Source organism: Labrus bergylta, chromosome 3 (genome assembly GCF_963930695.1).
Source record: "Labrus bergylta chromosome 3, fLabBer1.1, whole genome shotgun sequence".
Taxonomy (NCBI): Eukaryota; Metazoa; Chordata; class Actinopteri; order Labriformes; family Labridae; genus Labrus; species Labrus bergylta.
In genome coordinates this window covers 7,794,818-7,813,644 of record NC_089197.1, presented here as the reverse complement: position 1 = coordinate 7,813,644, position 18,827 = coordinate 7,794,818, and the positions used below count along the sequence as shown (strand labels likewise).

Here is an 18,827-nt window from a genome sequence, read left to right as displayed (position 1 = left end):
TTAGCTTAGCATGAAGATACACGAGCTAGTTGCGACGCTATCCTGTCGTTAGCTGAATTCTGCCAACAAGAGCTAACAGGATTCTCGTGTTAATGTCAGAACTAAAGACAGATTGACTACAAACATTTGTCTTTCACAGATAGTATGACTATTTAATAACCGAAATAAAAAATTCATAAAACATGTTTATTAATTTAATATAGCCTCGCTAAGCTAGCAACAAGGGTTACAGTTAGCTGCTAGCTTAGCTTCCAAGAAAACAAACTGAGTTAGCCTATAGGTTGCATCTTGCTTTAAAGTTAACAAAAGTCACAAATGGAAATGTCAGACACTTTAAGCTTCATAAAGAAAGATTAAAAAGTCTGGTTTGTTTGTAGCTAGTTAGCTACTAGCTTAGCAGTTAGCTTGTTGCGGGTTTGCAGCAGGCTCACTCGCTGTAGTTCCTGTAACAGTTTCTCTTATGTTCTCTGTGTTTTTGCAATACTCAGCTTAACATGCCTCTTTGTAGCCGGCTATAAAAAAACTGTTCTCGTACTGTTTTCATCCATTAAATTTTGACTATATTCAGTCCTGTACTTCACCTCAAACAAAGCGAGCATTAATCTCGTTTTATTGACCTTTTTTATTCGATTCGATTCATTTGCAAAGAACTTAACTGGCCTAACTTCTACGAAAGGTAAATACACTTTTGATTGAGAACCACATTCCAGCTCGGGGAATGACTCAGACATTATTTGAAGCTCCGGCATCAGGGAAAACATTTTGAACTCCACTTTTGGGAAGATTAATCGAGTGAGTTCAGAATATTTTAAAGGTGTTTTCCTCTTGGTTGTGTCTTTTTTCTTGTACTTCAAGCTTCCTTTTGCCCTGCAAAGAATAAAACAAAGAGCGTGTGTTTGTATTATTTTGTGGCAGTTCCTTTGAACGCAGGCAGCTGGGACTGATAATCTCATTAAAGCCCAAATCAAACCGACAATGCAGCGTTATCAGCAGCTCCACCCAAACACAGCCAACTGACGCTTACTGCTCGACTGGTCGAGCGAGGCAGCGGACTGTGACAGAAAGATAACATCCACAGTGCAGTTAAAGGGGAGAATTTATGCTCCACGAGTATTATTAGTGTGTGTTGTCAAGCAAAAAGTTTCAGTTCTGTTTGCAGTTATTTTTAGATCTCAGCTGCTGGATGTCTGCCTCCGCCCTGAATGAGGTTGAGGTAAAGACTGTTTCTATTAAAGGTTTCTGAGCTGCTGAGAGAGAGGGACAAGGAGGAGGACGAGGAGGAGGAGGAGGAGGAGGAGGAGGAAGGGGCTTTAGCTGATGACAATATTAGTGTTGGGATTTGTAAAAATCTTAAACTTTTTACATGCATTACACAAAACTTTAATTAATAACTCTGGGCTTTTATTTACTTCAGTCAATCAATCAATCATTATTATTTGTAAAGCAGCAATTCATCTCAAGACTCTTTACAAAAGAGCATATGTGATAATATACAGGAAGGATTTCCCCTTTGTATTCATGGCGTTCCTGTTGTCCACACTTCCTTGCTGCTGAGGTGCTAGTAAAATGTTTGCTTTCTGGTTCAAAGCTGAGCCAATCTCGTTGGAGACTCAGCACTCAGCACTGGTGTAATAGTCGTGTTGATGGGCACACTTTTTATTTTTAGCTTGAACAACTTCCAATAGTGGTTCAGGCATCTGTAGGCACATTGGGATCACCTCAACTCTATCATCACTCCATCTGTTCAGGTCACAGTGACACTTTATGAACAATCAGGACTGTTTGTTGAAGTAAGCTTAAAGTGGCTCATTCCCAATATCCACATTCACAGACACACACACTGTGGCCCAATCCCAACATAATAATGATAACTATATACAATACTTAAAAAAAAGCAGGTTTACAAAGTGCTTTGGCACACAGTGGGCGGCTACAGAGACAAAACTAAAAGAACCTACAAAAGAAAATACCCAACAAACATATTTAAACCAACCATGACAAGACCCATCATCAGAACTATCACCATCGGAAGAACCAAAAAACATGAGCTGAGACCCAGAGGTAGTAAACCAGGACCAAGACAAAGACATTTGGGGATCCAGACCAAGTCAAGACCAAGGCAGGGCGAGACAGAGACAAGACCATAATGAAAAATCATCATCTTGTGTTTAGGGGGCGTGCCACTCACTTAGACCGTAACACCGGGAAAGTTGTGGGCGTAACCGGAGGATAAAAATCGAATTATTAATGAATTTAAGTTTTTCATTATTTTAGAAAGAGGCCTTTTTCTTCTAATCACAGCAAGGCCGTTGAAAAATAACCTGTCAGCGGGGATCTTGACCGGTTTTGATTTTAAAATCCGGTCTCGGCCCAGTCTGAGACCGAGACAAGACTGATTTCGAGTTCTACAACACTACCAAGAGTATCAAAGATTTAAAGAAGAAAGAAACTAGAGATATAAATGATAAAAAGAGAACAAATGAAAACAGACAATGAAAGTAAAAGATCAGAAAAAGGAGCATAACAACGATGGTCCACCCTCAGGAGCTGACAGCTGCAAATACACACAACATGAATGTCTCCATGATGCAGAGGAAATGCTGCTTCTTCTTCTTCTTCTTCTACGACTTCTATCTTTGCTCCTTCATCAGTTGAGCCTGTGCTCGCCTCCTCATGAAAAGCGCCGTCATCGTGCAGCAGAGCGTCAGGCAGGGGAAAGAGAGGTAGGCCAGTAGGAGGCGCTCCTCTCCGAACCGTCTGAGCAGTGCAGGCCGCCTCCACAGAAAGTCCTCAAACAGCGCCTCCTGCTGGACCAGCGTGCAGACGGAGAGCAGGATGTGGAAGAGCTGGTGGCTGTGGCCGAGAATGTCATAGCGTCCGGGGGAGAAACTCTCAGGTATGGGAAAAGAGAAGAAGAAGGCAGAGGACAGAAACAGCATCACCTGTTGGAGAAATTATATAAAGTCTTTAGGAGGGTTCAGCTTTAGCTTGTTTTCATGACCTTCAATCTGAAGTAATTAACTAATCATTCCAGGTTGAATCAACAACAACAGATGCAGTTTGATCATTTAGTAGTACCACCTGCAGGAAGTGAAGTGGTAGTGCAGGGTTGCTTGTCCACCTGTGGGTGAGGAGACGGTCAGCGACGGGACTGATGTCCAACAGGTAGGCCACACCCAATGGCACCACCTGACAGAGCTTCCTGTGGAGCGGGTACGGCCGCCGGAAACGAAGCTTTGCATAACAGCCTGTGGTGCATGAGAACCAGGCGAGGAGGGCGGCAGATGGGAGGAAGACCTGCAGGACAAGGAATATGCATGATGAGAACATAAGAACACATTCACTGAATACAGATGTAATGCATAATAATAATAACAGACCTGTCCCAGCATGCTTTGTGACCAGTCGATGTCAGAGCTGTAAAGGAACAGAGCCAGAGCACAGCCATACTGGTAGACCGCCATGCCAACATAGTCCAGGAAGAACACCGAGTAATGGGCCTCCTCCGAGTGCGACTGCAACAGGTGAGCCACAGCACTGCAACAACAAGACAATTAGTTTAAGGCCCTTTTTTCATATTTTGAGGGCCATTCTGTGAGATATCTACAGAATGAGATGATAAAGTGAGCTTACTCTATGATCAGACATTAAGGAAACATGCTATGTTGAAGTGCTGGCTTCTCTTCTCATTATGTCCTCCTTCTAACTTTAGATTCTGGTCCTGAATGCTTTGGATTTGTTTGGACCAGAGAAGGTAGGGGGTCTTAAGGAACCCCCACACGGCCGTTTTGGACGCCCCTTGGTTTGCCAGATATGAGAGCAGTTATCAGGTCAACAGGTGTTGCAGCGATGGAAGCGGGCAAGAGAAGTGGTTCAGATAGAAGTGATTGTACCCGACCTAAAAAGCTTCTGCATGTTTCTAATAAGCTCCACGAGCAGAAACGTGCTCAAACTAGGATCAATATTGGAGATGCTTTTGAAAAATGGAGAGAGGTTAGAACACAGAAAGGTTTACAGACCGATGCAGAGCTGGATAAACACTGAAGCTTCAGTGTCCACCACATGGTGACCTGCGTGAGCATCGACTCTAGAGAGGAGGGGGCGGGGGGAGACAGCTCTCTACAATGTTTTGAATTAAGGGGAACATGTGTTTATTTACATGTGAAGGTTTTTTTGTTGGCTCACCTGCAGCTCAGGTATGTGACAGCAGAGAATACATAGAGAACCAAAGGCAATGAGGCGACGTCCACAGAAAACCCCTGACCTTCAGGACCCTGCAGACGAAAACCCAGGATCCCCTGAGGAGGTCAAAGATCAGTCGGGGGGAATCAAATCAATCAGCAGGTCAAACGTGAGATTTAAATTGATTACCCCTCCCTGCAGGACGATGAACACCATGAACCTCATCACCACAAAGACGGCGGCCAGCAGGTGGCTCCACACGTTCACAGTCTCGTTGTGGATCTGGAAGAGGCTGAGGAGGTAACACCGCCATGACAGGCCCACGGGACGATAGCCAGACAGGATGAACCGCTCGCGAAACAGAGGGGGGGCGTCCACATCTCTGATGGTGGAGGGGAGGGAAGGGAGGAGGCGGTCCAGCAGAGTGCTGAAGGTGAGGCACAATGAGGGAGGAGCGAACGACACCAGAGGCATGATGGGAGGTGCAGTTTGTTGTTCAGTAAAATGCTGAATAAAATGATTCTTGAAGTTGGGGGTGGTTTCACCGGTGTGTAGGTAAACCTTCCGGTTGAAAGACGACTGACTCTACCGACCGAGCCACAGCCGCCCACCTTTTGTAATCATCAGGCAGACGCCAGGAAAAAAAAGTGAACTTCAGTTAAAAGATAAAGACTGCAAGAATGTCGACAGATGAAATAAACCTACCTACCTCCTTCCTGTGTGTCGGCTTCAGGACGAAAGCTTCCTCAAGAATGCAGGAGGCATTTTTTTATTTTCTATTTTACTCGATTGTATTTCAGTAGAAGCTGATCGGTCCTGAGTGGTGCTGCTCTATGAGAGTCATTGACCAGCAAACCGCTCACTGCAGTCTGGCCGCTGTCACATGCATGGTATCACACACACGCACACACACATGCACACACACACACACACACAAACAGGCCACAATGTGTTCTTGTTATCAGCTAATTCCGGCTGATTTCAGACTGAATGAGTTTTTCTGAGTAGAGGATTTCAGTCGTCATGAGACTCACACTGCAGATACACACAGTACACACCCTGCAGCGATAAAACGTGCTGTTACAAACGCTAAAGACGCCAATTGACCTCACAGGACTGTTTTAGAGACAAAATATAAACCTGACTCTGTTGATCTATCTTTATTTTTCTAAAGGCTGAAGGCTAAAGGCCTTTATTTGTGTTGTAGTCAAGACCACACTGACCAAGACCAAGACATACCCGAGACCAGAGTGCTCTGAGACCAAGACAAGAAAAAGACATTTAGGGATCAAGACCAAGACCATACATATCACTGAGAAATCATCATCTTGTGTGCAGGGGGCCTGTCACTCACTTAGACCGTAACACCGGTAAGGTTGCAGCCATAACCAAACTACAAATGAAATGATTTATAACACCTGTCTTCAATAAGTGAGAAGCTCGAGTCCCGCCAGCTGTACTGTTGTATAAGCTGTGTTTACATGGAAGGGACAGCCTTACGTATAAAAGCTGTTTTAGTCAAGGACTAGAGAAAATGAGAATAACGTAAGTGAGTAAAAGTTTTAGATCACGTCGTTCTGTGTCAGTTTACATGCAATGGTAAGCTACGAGCTAACTAAAGAGCGCTAACATTAGCATGCTAGCACAACGATACCGGTCCACAAGCAATCATCTCCATTAAAGGACAATTTTGCAAGGACAGTTAGCTTGCGCTTAATGTTGTTTAATTAAGGTGCGTTTTAATTCATAACTCCTTCGTGTGAACGTGAGTGGAGGTGTGTCTCTGGAGGAGGGCGGAGGCTTCTGTATGGAGGAGGCGTGGCCAAACAGCAGTTTGTTTTGGTTTCACTCAAGGGCGACAGCTACTGGATCAAAAAGTCACACATTCTTCCTTTAACATGGAATCATAGATGCTACAGTTAGCTTATAAATTCGTGTTAGCTCACTCGGCCCTCTTCTCCAGCTTTACCTGCCCATTTAAAAATTGTTATATCTTGATCATACACAAAAAAAGAGCTGATGGCATACGAAGCTCTGGGTTGGAAACCATTTATTTTTTGACTTAGGCATGATCTTGCGGTTTGTTATTTGACCCCTCTGGTAATAATGAGGATCACAGAACAGATAGAAAGATAGATCACAGTTTTATTATATTTATGTTAATACAAACGATGTCCCTGATTACAGAGTATATTGTATAAATATGTGTTGCTTTAGGAGGTTTTGGCCCAGACGCAGGTGCAGCCCACAGCCACAGACTGGAAGGATGCGTTGTAGCAGCGTCCTCTGCCCTGCCGGTGCAGGACCAGGATGTTCTGGTAAATGGGGACTGAGTTCAAGTTGTGTCCGTCCATTTGTCCCGAGTTGGGATTGATGCAGGAGCTGCTGCTGCACTCGGCTTCGAAGATTGTGGAGCGGATCCGGTTCTTCTCCGTGTGTGACCTGAAGGAACAACAGCTCAGTCATGTGATCATGCATTTGTTTGCAGACTGCATTCTGGCTAAAATCTGTAGGTTCTACTAGTATAGTAAGAGGTTTCCAAAACAGCCATGGACTTCCTAAAATGTTTACCTGAGCTGTAAAGACCTACAGCGACACCTACAGTCACTACAACAAACTACAGCTGAATGTTCACATGAGCAACCTCAGTTTGGGCTCTTACATCTGATATTAAGAGGAAGTATTTCATGTATTATTAGTTTTACAGGTTTCTGTATTCTCAGACTGACCTCCATCTCCACGGCGACAGGGATCTGATGTGGATGTCCCCGTTCCCTTCAGCTGATGAGGAGACGTCTGAGGAGAATGTCAACCTGGAGTCACAAGCAGGAGCAGGAGCTTTCACCATAGAGGAGGAGGAGGAGACTACCCACAACACACTGCACCATACCTGAGAAGACATTGATACTCACAGTAAGGAATGTGTTCACAGTTTTTGACTCCACATCTGTATTCTGACCATCCTCACTTTTTCAGCCAGTTATAAATATCAGTGTTTAGCCAGCTCTGCATCACCTTAAATTGCCCTAAAACCGCCTACCTTCTCTGGTCCAAACAAATCCAGAGCATTCAGGACCAGAATCTAAAGTTAGAAGGAGGACATACTGGCTGCTGCATTGTTGTCAGAGAAGCCAGCACTTCAACACAGCATGTTTCCTTAATGTCTGATCATATAGTAAGCTCACTTTATCATTTCACTCACTATCTTACTGATTGATCCTTTAATAGGGACGATGCAATTAAACATTAAACACTGTGTCAATACAAAACATGAAACTTACCTGCTGCTAAGTTTGTTAGGCATTTGTGTCAAGAGTTCATAAAATAAACAACCTTCAGTATAAAACCACATAACTCTACTGAGGTTAACTTTGTATCTCATACCCTGTTTTACTCCAAATAACTGCAAATAATCAGTCAATGTTTACTCTTTCAATACAATGTAATTTAACTGAGATCTATGTATGTTAGCTGAAGTATGCAGACAAGCATGCAATCGTTAAATTGCTCAATATTTCATTTTAAACTATATGATTTTGTCAGCGATATTCAGCACCAGTCTGCTAATTTGACTGGATAACCATTTTTTTTGCAATTAACTGAGCGTTTCTCATTTTTTTCTAGCCGTGTAGATGACTTAAGTTAAAGTAGAGTTGATGCTCACCAGCAGAGTGCAGACGCTGCGTCTTAGCATCATGATGTCTCTTTGGTTCTGTCCAGCGTCTTCATGCTACTGCTGAGTCGAGTTGTCTTTAAGAAGATCTGTGAACCCCTCAGATCTGATAAGATCTCGGTGATGATAACCATCAGACGGGAGATTCCTGTAATCTGTGCGCTTGAGCCACTAAAGTGAGCTGATGAAGGTTTCACTGATGAGAATCACTTTGTGTTTACTGATAACATCTCTGACTGGCAAGATAAGAAAACAACTGAAACTCCTGCAGACCAAAAGAGATGAGTCAACTTCTCTGCTGCTTCACCCCAGACACAAACACCTCCTGATGAGGCGCTCAGAAAATGATGTGCTCAAAAAGATGCAAAGGATACATTTGCATACGATGGGATATCTCAGCGCATAAAAACAAACAAGAACTTTGTCGTAGTAGGATCCAAAATCATAGAATGCATTTTTGTGTGTGCGATAAAATCATATTTTTAAAGTAAGAACCGGAAGCACACCGGTCGTACTAAACCGCCCCACAATGCACTCAGACTGCTCTCAGACTGTTCAATCCCAGAGGCCGCTAGCCAGCCAACTAACTACTACATTGTACATGTTGCAAAAGTATTATCAAAATGACTACGTAGATGTGTTAGTAATGAACATGAGCATATTGTTGAATCATTAGTTAGCTTGATGCTAACTGATCGAACAGCTCAGAACAGAAGTACACTTTCAGTATGTTGCTAACAGCATATTGAGGTTCAGGTTAGGAGTGAGCTGGGAAGGGAAAGATGGCGGACCAAAGTGAGGCAAGGGTGTGAGCATGGACTGGTGGAGCTGAGCAGGGCGAGGATTCAATCAATCAATCAATCAATCAATCAAATCATGTTAATATGTTAACTAAGGTTCAGGAGCAGGACTACAACCAGATCACGTCGGGTGCTCAGGGAAAGTGTAAAAACACTTTGAGTAGTGGGAAGACTTGAAAAGAACTAAACAAGCTCAAGTCCATTTACCATTTAGACCTTAACCTACTCATAGGCTACTCATTGCTGTATTTTACAAAGACCCAACATTAATCCACCGTGAGCACTAAGCAACATTTAGCAAAGTAACAATGACAAAACAAAACTTCCTTAAAGAAGCAGAAACCTCGAGCAGAACCAAACTCATGTTGAACAAACATCTCAGACTGTGATGGAGTTGAGAGGGAATAGAGGGAGATGCTTAAAAGACAGAGGATGTGTCTGAAACCACACACTACAAACTCAAATATATACATACTGCATGCTAATGTAAGCGATGTGGGCGTGTGTGAACAAATAAATCAGTCCAAACACGTTCTGGGTCTTGTCTCAGCTTCTCAGACGCACGGTACATTAAACCCGCACTCTTCTCTCCTCTCTCTTCTTCTCCTTCCCTACCCTCAGCAACCCTCTGAGGATCATCCATCTGCTGCATCCCTCTTTACAAAACCCTCTGGCTCTGTGTGGTCAGATTTAGCCATAAAAACAGGCTGGATACTTTAACGTAATTAATGTGGAATATGTGAATTGCAATGTTTGTTTGCACACACACAAACACACACACACACACACACACACACACACACACACACACACACACACACACACACACACACACACACACACACACACACACACACAAAACAAAACCCACTGTTTTCAGAAAGCAGTCAGTGTAATCCAGTCATCAGCTTCCTGTTTCCATATATGGCACTCATACAGCAGAGAGCCTCCCGCCCCTCGCTGTTACATCACAGCTGGGGGGGAATGTGTGTGGTTTTAGATATGATGTGGCCGACTCTGAGGTTTGAGCACCAAGGGTTGCTTTTTTTTTTTTTTTCAGAGTCGTCAGCAACTTTTGTCTGACCTGGTTTAACAGAGACAACGATTCATCTGATAAAACTCCGGATTCTAACCCGCCGCTGGTTACCGTCAGAGCTGTCAGCAGTTCTTCCTCGACACAAACAGGAAACTTTACGAACCTCAAACTGTAGAATTAACATCTGCAGCCTGCTACAGCAACATAAGGAGGCTGAAATCATCAATAAAGACCAAAAACTGCACGACTAGAACTGTAGAGGCAACGTTTTGATGAAGGATGGAAATTAGTAGTTCTGCACTAACTACTCACTTTTTCCACTTGTGCCAAGTTAGTCCTGATAGCCGAAGAAAACATCATGATGCTCTTCTTATCGCTAACCTCAGATGTTGGGTTGTATCTGTATGGATGCATTGCATAACTGTCTGACTGCATACCTAATCACAGACTCAGAAGTGAGTTGAGCCGTAAGAAATTATCATTTTTATCTTAGCCTAATGCTGATTTGGTTAGAAAGATGTATGATTCACAGTGACAGTGAAAGTATTTATGGTTAGGGGTGATAATTTTGGCTAGCAAAAAAAGGCTCGAAACCTTCTATTGCGGCACAGTCCATATCTCAGATTGTCTTTGAGGTCGGCCTTATGCGCTCAATAACAGATTTCTGTTTCGCAACACGGGAAGCGATACCATGAAGCGCATTCTGCTTTATTCATTAGTGTACTCTAAATGCAACAAAGATTTACAAAGAGAGAATGAGATTATCAATATGACAAAAGTTAATGTTGTTTTGTTACTCATAATACGACACACTGCTCTCCTGATTTTCAGTATTGTCTGATTAAATTCTTATCAATCAGGAAGCTTAGATATTAAAACAGTTGCTCCGATTTAGAGTCGGGTATGGCTGCAGCCTGGAGACCTGGAGACCTCTCGTTTCATTCCCTCTCGTCTCATGCCGTCTCGTCTCATTCCCTCTCGTCTCATGACGTCTCGTCTCACGCCCTCTCGTCTCACGCCCTCTCGTCTCATGCCCTCTCGTCTCATGCCCTCTCGTCTCATGCCCTCTCGTCTCATGACATCTCGTCTCACGCCCTCTCGTCTCACGCCCTCTCGTCTCACGCCCTCTCGTCTCACGCCCTCTCGTCTCATGACTTCTTGTCTCATGCCCTCCCGACTCTTGCCCTCTTGTCTCATGCCCTCATAATTTCATCTACAATCATTTCTTCTATGCATCTTTTAACTTCTACTCCTCCACATCCATCGTGTACTTTTATATTGATCTTTCCACTTTGCATTGGCCCACTCACTTACTAACAGAGTATTTGTTAAAGGGTGGTTGTGAATACGTCCTCCACTCCCGTCAGTCAGAGAGTGTGTGTTTCCCTCAGACCGCAGTAGAGACTCTTGTTTTGTTCTGAAAGCCCCCGCTCCAGTTTCTGGTTCACCTCTCTGTAAAGGTGTTTCCAGTCACCGCAGCAATAAAAGTCCTAGAAAGACTCACACCTCGCTGATCAAACAGACCACACCTCGCTGATCAAACAGACCACACCTCGCTGAACGGGTGACACATACTCCTCTGATTATTAAATCTGAGTGTGATAACGTACATCTGAAAACCACAACTAACATGCCTACTGAGACTTCCTTGCAGGAAACAGATTTATTGTGACAACCTTAATTATGTTGGTGGGTGGATGGGGGAGGAAAACAGTTACTATGAGAGGTGACATCATCTTTTCCTCCGTACACTCTTCAACATTTGCTGGAAGTTTGTGAATTAAGTTTTGAGGTGGGGAAGTTTTTTGAGAAGGTAAGACATGAATTCCAACTTGTGTGGAAAAAGCACGTCAACATCGATCGAGTACTCGACCCAAGTAAAAGTTCCTTGGACTTTGCTGGAGTATTTCTGTTTTGCAATACAAATTCTCAACAAGATAACCCGTTAAAATAAAGGTATCGAAAAAAAAAACCCAAAGCATAATTTTTGAGTTTGCAGGGATTTAAGGTCAAGTTTGTAAATCATTTGAGCTTTCAGTTTCTCTCAAAATAAGCCGGCTCAGCAACATTTGACAGTTTCTGAGTGTCCATGTTTGTCTTTAAACGGACATGCACTTTCTGTTTGCTCACTGTTTTATAAAGAATCATAGGTATAAGAAGACAAATTGCAAGATACAAACACTGCAAAATAGGCAGCTAGACAGCACTGTGTAAAGAAACTCAGGGACTGTGCACGGTGCATTACTGAACGAGAATTATCTGGCAGAGCGAGGGAGTGAAGAGCTTTCATTGTCAGGTTGATGAGCAGAGTGTGGAACAGGTGAGCATCTAACCACACCCCCTATCACACACACCTGCAGGATAAGGAGAGCAACTGCAAACAAAAGCATGTGCAATTTATAAAATGGGACGGGGAAATAAAACAAGCATGCAAATAACCTAATTGCACATGTTTTGATAACGCCCTTAAATGCGTGTGCAATTATAAAACTGGTGTGCAAAATAGAAAGTGCACATGCGTTTCAGAAACAAAACCAAAACCAAAATCCATGTCACGTCCCGGGTTCCGTATGTGTGCAACAATCAGCAGTTAGCGATAAAAGACTGAAGCCAAGACTTCCTCTTCCATGCTCGGCCAGCGTTAAAGTTTCACTGACATTTTAAGAAGCGAGAACGAAGTGGATGTTGAGAGCTGCCACCCAAAAGCTTCACTTGCAAACAGATCTCTATAGAGATTAATTCCAGGATGCATCATGCAGCAAATTGTGTTCTGCCTCTTTTACCCTCCATGTAAACGGTTTATCTGCAAAAAAAACGAAAGCCTGCTAGTGAACAATACTATCGATACTTCTGACAGCAAAATCCCTTCCTATACCTACAGTTTCTGCATATAAACCAAAGAGAAGAATTAGGAGGCAGATTCTTATGTGGGTAAAAAATACACATATATATATATATTTATTTAACGAGGAAAGAAACTCGTTGAGATTACGAATCTCTTTTTTAAGTGTCCTGTTTGAGACGATTAACAGAGTGTTTTTTATTCAAACAACGAGCAGCTGCACATACAAACACAAAAAATACACCATTAGACATTTAAAGACCAAAATAACAAATCTAAACAGCAAATGTTTGTCAAGATCACCCATAAAACACATCAGAGAGGTGGTGACGTTGAAGCCACGCGACCATGGTGGAGTTAGCTTGTAGCATAAAAGCTAGCTTTTTACTTCTGGGGGATTGCATTAACGCTTCAAACATCATAAACGTGTTGTTCATTTGTGAAGATTATCATCATAAACATACGTTTGCCACAGAGCTTATTTTCTGCCATGATCCAAAATCTGATGCAAAAGGGTTTTTTTTTAAACACAACATTGCGATGCTAAATTCCGGGTTGGTCTACAAAAATATGTCATTTTGTTTCCGCTGAGAAAAATTCAATTAAACAAAATCATCTAAAGATTTCATTTGATTCCTGATTTCTCTCAACAATCAGTTTTGATAAACTCAAGGAGTCGGATCTCAGTGATTCTGTGAGAGTAAATCCACGTCAGTGACTGTCTTTGATGGGGGGGGGGGCTACAAAGAAAAACCTTATGGGGGATGTTTGTGAACTGATGCAGGAGTCTCTCAGATCACTGATAAGTATCAACCCGATACTTATAAGTTAATCAAACCAGGTCAGAGCGGAAAGCAGACAGACCTGAGTCACAACTCGACTGTAAACCAGGTCAGACTCTGCAGCGTCCGCTTCCTGCAGCAAGAGTGATGCTGCAGAGGCAACTCAGCAGATAAAGGAGGGGGTGGGGGGGGGGGGGGGGGGCGCACTGAGTGAGGACATATCATCATGTGGGGAAGTTTCTCCTGTTGCATCAGATATTAAAGCAACTGTGACGTCATGATGTGACATCACTGCTCTTCCTGCAGCGTCATTGACCTCTTACACAACACTCACCCGCACTAAGCCCTGGCAGCATGTCACCCCGACCCTCACCCACCTTCACCGGCTCCCGGTCAAGTCCTGCATCACGTACAAAATCCTCCACCTCACCTGCAAATCTCATCACGGCCTATCCCTCCAGTAGCTTTCTGACCTTCTCCAACTATGGACACCAGTTTGCTCTCCATTCCCCACACCAACCTGCGCACCTTCAGGGGCAGAGCCTTCAGTTAAGTCTGCCTCACACTGCAGGAGTTTAAAAATCCTTTCCGATTTTGAATTCGGTTAGCATCACACACTTTAGGAGAACCCTAACAGGTCTTCTTCTCCGTAATCTCAAACATACTCGCACTATAAAATAAGAAAATCTCGACACATGACATAATACAGTATGTTACTGAGATTATCTAGCGCGATGGAGGTCACATGACCTTACGTAACAATAGAGCAGGAGGGTAAAATGTGTGATTATAATGCTTTGTGCAGAAAGGAATCAGACATAAAAACATTTTATTTTTATTTTGGGTGAAGAAATGTCTGGTGGAGACGCAGAACACATAGGTTGTATATTCTTCAGTGAGTGCTGGAGGTCTGATTGTAACTATGAGTATTGCAGTTATCCAGCTCACATGTGCGGGTTACCTACAACACTTACTACCGTCCTCCCTCGTCTCTCTTGGTGATTTTAGTCACACACGACTGCTCGCCCAGATTTTAAATCTTAAATATCAAACATGTTTGAAATAAATCGTGTGCGTCCCCAACGATCGCCGAGTAGATCAGGAAGGTTAGATTGGATCTTGAAATGACTCACACTACAAGATCACCTGGGCAGATAATAGTTTCCGAACAGCCTTGAGGTTGGAGCGATGCTGTGATTTTTGAAAATGCAGAACCAGGGGCAGGATGAACTTGAGATGAAACAGAAGCTGGTGTGTAGCACTAAATGACTTTGATGCAATATAAACCCTGAAGCCTGGAAAACTGTGGAGGGTTCATACTTTCCTCAATATGTTCATCCTGTTGTAGGGATTTGTTCCCATTTGAACACCAGGGAAAGTGGAGCCACCTGCATTCTGTCTAAAGACCAGCAGGGGGAGACTCTAACATTTAGACAAAAGGCAGAATACTTAAGGTCAGTGAGAAACTCGTCCTTCTTCTCAGTGTATTCATGACTTCAGTGGACATTTTTATCATGTTTCAATCTTTAGAATCAAGTCTTTAATGCAGCATGATGTAAACGATGGTCTTATCTAAAGTAATATAGACAATAAAGAAGGGTGCGTTTGAGAGATCAGCTGAGACGGCAGGATGCTTTGGTAGCTCTAATGCCTCATAAAGTAGCTAACCTTCTAGTCATTACACAGTTTTTTGCTTAGGCCACAATTAGGATGCATCTTAGATCAGTTATCCTCTTTGAAATGTGATGTTGAATCACAAACACATTTGAAATGTGATGTCTGAAACGTTATTTATTCTTGAGTTTATCCTGAAGGTGGTTTGGGTTTAGTCAAGGTCAAAAGCATTTCTTTATAGAAGCAGGGTTGGTTTTCTCGTTATGAAACAGAGTCAAATGTGTTGCACAGGATGCAAGAAAAATTACCCAGCATGCTGTAAGATCTCTCCTAATTTGAACACTTAAGGACTTACTGACTAAGCAAACTTAAGTTTGAGGTTAAGCCGGTTAAGAAGAGTCCATGGGAGTTTCCTGAAGACGATGGAAAGAGTCACAATGCTTTCGATTTGCAATTTTTATTAACCAATATTTTAAGGTGCAGACTTGATGCTGGAGATAAAAATGATGACCTAGAAAATCTGCAGCAACTTTTGCTCTGCAGGATTCTTGAACCTCGACATCGCCTATGAAAGTGGGTCGAGCATTGGGCCTTGTCATGCAGTCTGGTCTCTGTGGTTTACAGAGGAGGATCAAAGACACACACAGACACTACGATGGAGAGGTAAAAGGATGACAGGATGACAGGATGACAGGAAAGGTGATGACATCACCAGAGGAAGTCACGTTGACTCTGACGACGATCTGGATAAATAACAGAGGAGGACGCCACGTCCAGCAGAACACCATAGGAAGACCACCTGCAAACAGAAACTCCAGCAGAGGACACAGATCAGCTCTGAACTTCAGGAGAGAAGAACCATCAAACCGCCAGGTTACAGAACATCACCTGAACCTCCAGCAGAGCCCGAGGACCCCGAGGACGACTGGAACATCTTCGAAAAATCCAGATCTGAAGACGAATCAAAAAAGGACAACTCAAAGCACAATCAGCATGTTTTCGACATCGAGCTCCTCCAAAGTGACGGTAAGAGCAGCTAATTTCTTCATCTGCGCGATCTGAGTCTTAAAACGTCTTCAAGAATCTTTAAAGGAAAGTTCAGGACGGACATGGGAGGTGTTAAAGCAGAAAAAATCATTAACAGTGCAGACAGACGGAGGCCTGAAAGGTTCAAGAGACATTCTGAAATAATGATTTGAATACAAAGATTAAAGTATATTTACGCACCTGCTGGTTATTAAAACTCATAATGAAAAGTCATTTTCAGATTTTCACATCCGAGGAGATTTGAGAAAAAAACAAATAATCGATTAGTTCTAAATTAACAATGAACAGTGACACTTTTCATGATTCCTTTAACAAACTTTTACGTCTCTTGGCTTCCACAAAATAACTGCACGTAAAATAAATCAAAAAGATGCACATTTTGTTTTATATTTGACTTAGTTTAACAAATTTCAAATACATTTTTTGTGTGATTTTCAACTTTAATCTTAGAGATTTGGAAGATATAAAACATTAAGCCAAGCTCGTTTTTCATTGTGAATCATGCAGAAAAAGTTTAATATATTTTGTTTTATTGATTACATTTACATCACTCTGGTCGAAAGTTTCTATAATTTTGCTCATGCAAAAATGCAAATCAACAACTGAGTACTTCATACTGAAGTAAAGTAGGAAACCTCCCTAAGGCGGCCCCATCTGACATTGAGGGTGCGCTACTTATTATTCCTGGGAAAACCTCAGTTTGTCTGTGAATGTAACAAAGCGGAATCATAAATCTGGGATAATGAGAAAGATAAAAGTTAATGACTGGATCCTGCCACTAGCACTGGATCTTTTTCAGTAGAGTAGCACAATATTTAAAGGTATACTTGACTTGATATGAAGTCTTGAACTATGACCTTTGGATAATTAAAAAAACAAAAGCTGATGACTGCGAGTTGGAGCGGCCTGTAGGAGAGTTTCTTCAAACTAATCTTTGTAACAGGAGAAGTTAAGAGTAGGAACATCTTGGATTTTACTTCATGATTTTGACCTTTCAATGACCAACCATCTGGTGGATTCTCACTTTTACGACAGGTGTGGTCGCCCTTAAGACATTGTATTGCTATTGGAGTATTGGTTTATTGATTCCTCCCACAGTCCAAAGACGTGCTCGTTAGGTTAACTTGGGACTCTAAATTGTCCGTAGGTGTGAATGTAAGTGTGGCTGGTTGTCTGTCTCTACATGTCAGCCCTGTGATTGGCTGGCGACCAGTCCAGGGTGTAACCCCGCCTCCCAACCAATGAGAGCTGGGATCATCTTTTCTTTCCTCTTTGCCTCATTTAAAAAAATGTTATCAGCTCTTCTAATGGAGAACGTTGTAGGATAAACAAGTTTAAAATTATCTTTTAGAATCATAAAAACAAACACGTTATTTCTATAAGTTGAGTCCAAAGGTTAACATGCTTCCCCTCCTCTTCCTCAGGTTGTCTATGTGGCAGCGGCGTTGATGATGATGATGATGACCATGATGACAGAGGGGGCAGCTGTGACAAAACATGCAGGGAAGACCCACAGGAAGTTGTCTGGCAGCGTATCGTTGGAAACCGTCCCCCTGCAGCTCAACCACAACACGTTCTCCCGTATCAGAAACATCAGGCCGCTGCACAACGCCTCCATCTCCCCATGGACTTACAAGTATGAAAACACACGACAACACAAACAAATGAACACACACACACACACACACACACACACACACACACACACACACACACACACACACACGCGCACATTTATATAAACATGAGCATCAGAAATACTTTATTGACCCTCAGAGTTCCCACATGTTCCAGTTGTTATGATAAAGTGATTTATAGTGTTTGTCCCTTCTCTCCCTCCGTCCTCAGCATCTCCCGCGATGACTCTCTGTACCCACCGGTGCTCTCCGAGGCTCGCTGTTTGCTGCAGGGATGTCTGGACTCTGAGGGCCAGGAGGACCTGGGCCTGGAGTCCAGACCCATAATGCACCAGGTGCTGCTGCTGCGCCGGGTCAAATCAGCAGGGGCGGAGTCAGGATCGGATGAAAGCTACCACTTCCGTCTGGAGTCACGCCTCATCGCTGTGGGCTGCACCTGCGTCCGCCCAATCATAAAACACCAACAATGAAGACCAGCAGAGATCGGACCAGCTGCTGGATCAGTGTGACACAAAAAGCAAGTTCTGTACGGAAAAAAAGTACTGCCAAAAAAAGGAACCATTTTTTTAAAAAGTGTACTTTTGACTAAAAGTATGAAAGCCCCAAGAGGACATGCTTCCCTACATTTTATTTAACTTTTATTTACCTGATAATGAGTAACTTTCAGCTGTTTTCCTGAGACTCAAAAAGTCCAAGTTATGATTTAATAGTCTCATGAGTTAAATGTCAAAATGAAGTAATAAGATATAAAGTAATGACTACGTTTGAGTGAAAGCTTTTGGGTAACTAAATCTTTTTATGATTTAGGAGAGTATAACAATGAATCATCTGCATAGAAACAAATTAACCCTAGATGTAGATGTTCGTATGATTTTGACTAAAAGTTACAGAACAGATATTTTTGTGGCGCGCTGCTTTGCTATGTGCTGGATTTAATTCATTGAGTCTTTTTTGGTATTAAAATTTTATTTTTGTTTTTTGAAAAAAGATTTCTTCGTCTTGAAATGTCAGTCAGAAAAGTGGAGAAACACTGAAGCCTAAGTTCAATATATTTAACATATTATTATTATTGGATGTGTTTATTTGTTATGAACTATTTATTTTTATTCTACTTTAAATTCATTTTTTATTTATACGTCATGATGAAGGGTATTTATTACAATTTAAAGTATTCAGTGTTCAGAGGCTGAATGTGCTGTTGACTCAATAAAAGA

At 42.5% G+C, this 18,827-nt stretch overlaps 3 protein-coding genes across 3 annotated transcripts; 1 reads left to right on the top strand and 2 right to left on the bottom strand.

The window, feature by feature from the left end:
* Positions 1-1,399: 1,399 nt before the first annotated feature.
* On the bottom strand, positions 1,400-5,022 carry LOC110000784 (membrane progestin receptor beta-like). The gene is made up of 6 exons (XM_065952381.1): positions 4,892-5,022; positions 4,372-4,793; positions 4,186-4,298; positions 3,381-3,537; positions 3,082-3,297; positions 1,400-2,942 (listed from the first exon to the last, which is right to left on the bottom strand). The coding sequence occupies exons 2-6, from the start codon at positions 4,654-4,656 to the stop codon at positions 2,631-2,633; spliced, it is 1,083 nt and encodes a 360-aa protein (XP_065808453.1). The 5' UTR covers positions 4,657-4,793; positions 4,892-5,022; the 3' UTR covers positions 1,400-2,630.
* Positions 5,023-6,214: 1,192 nt separating this feature from the next.
* il17a/f2 (interleukin 17a/f2) lies at positions 6,215-8,180 on the bottom strand. The gene is made up of 3 exons (XM_020656130.3): positions 7,847-8,180; positions 6,912-7,072; positions 6,215-6,624 (listed from the first exon to the last, which is right to left on the bottom strand). Exons 1-3 carry the CDS (start codon positions 7,877-7,879, stop codon positions 6,396-6,398), a joined length of 423 nt encoding a protein of 140 aa, XP_020511786.1. The 5' UTR covers positions 7,880-8,180; the 3' UTR covers positions 6,215-6,395.
* Positions 8,181-15,398: 7,218 nt separating this feature from the next.
* Positions 15,399-18,764, top strand: LOC110000783 (interleukin-17F-like). The gene is made up of 3 exons (XM_020656139.3): positions 15,399-15,955; positions 17,401-17,612; positions 17,825-18,764. Exons 1-3 carry the CDS (start codon positions 15,617-15,619, stop codon positions 18,081-18,083), a joined length of 810 nt encoding a protein of 269 aa, XP_020511795.2. The 5' UTR covers positions 15,399-15,616; the 3' UTR covers positions 18,084-18,764.
* Positions 18,765-18,827: the final 63 nt, after the last annotated feature.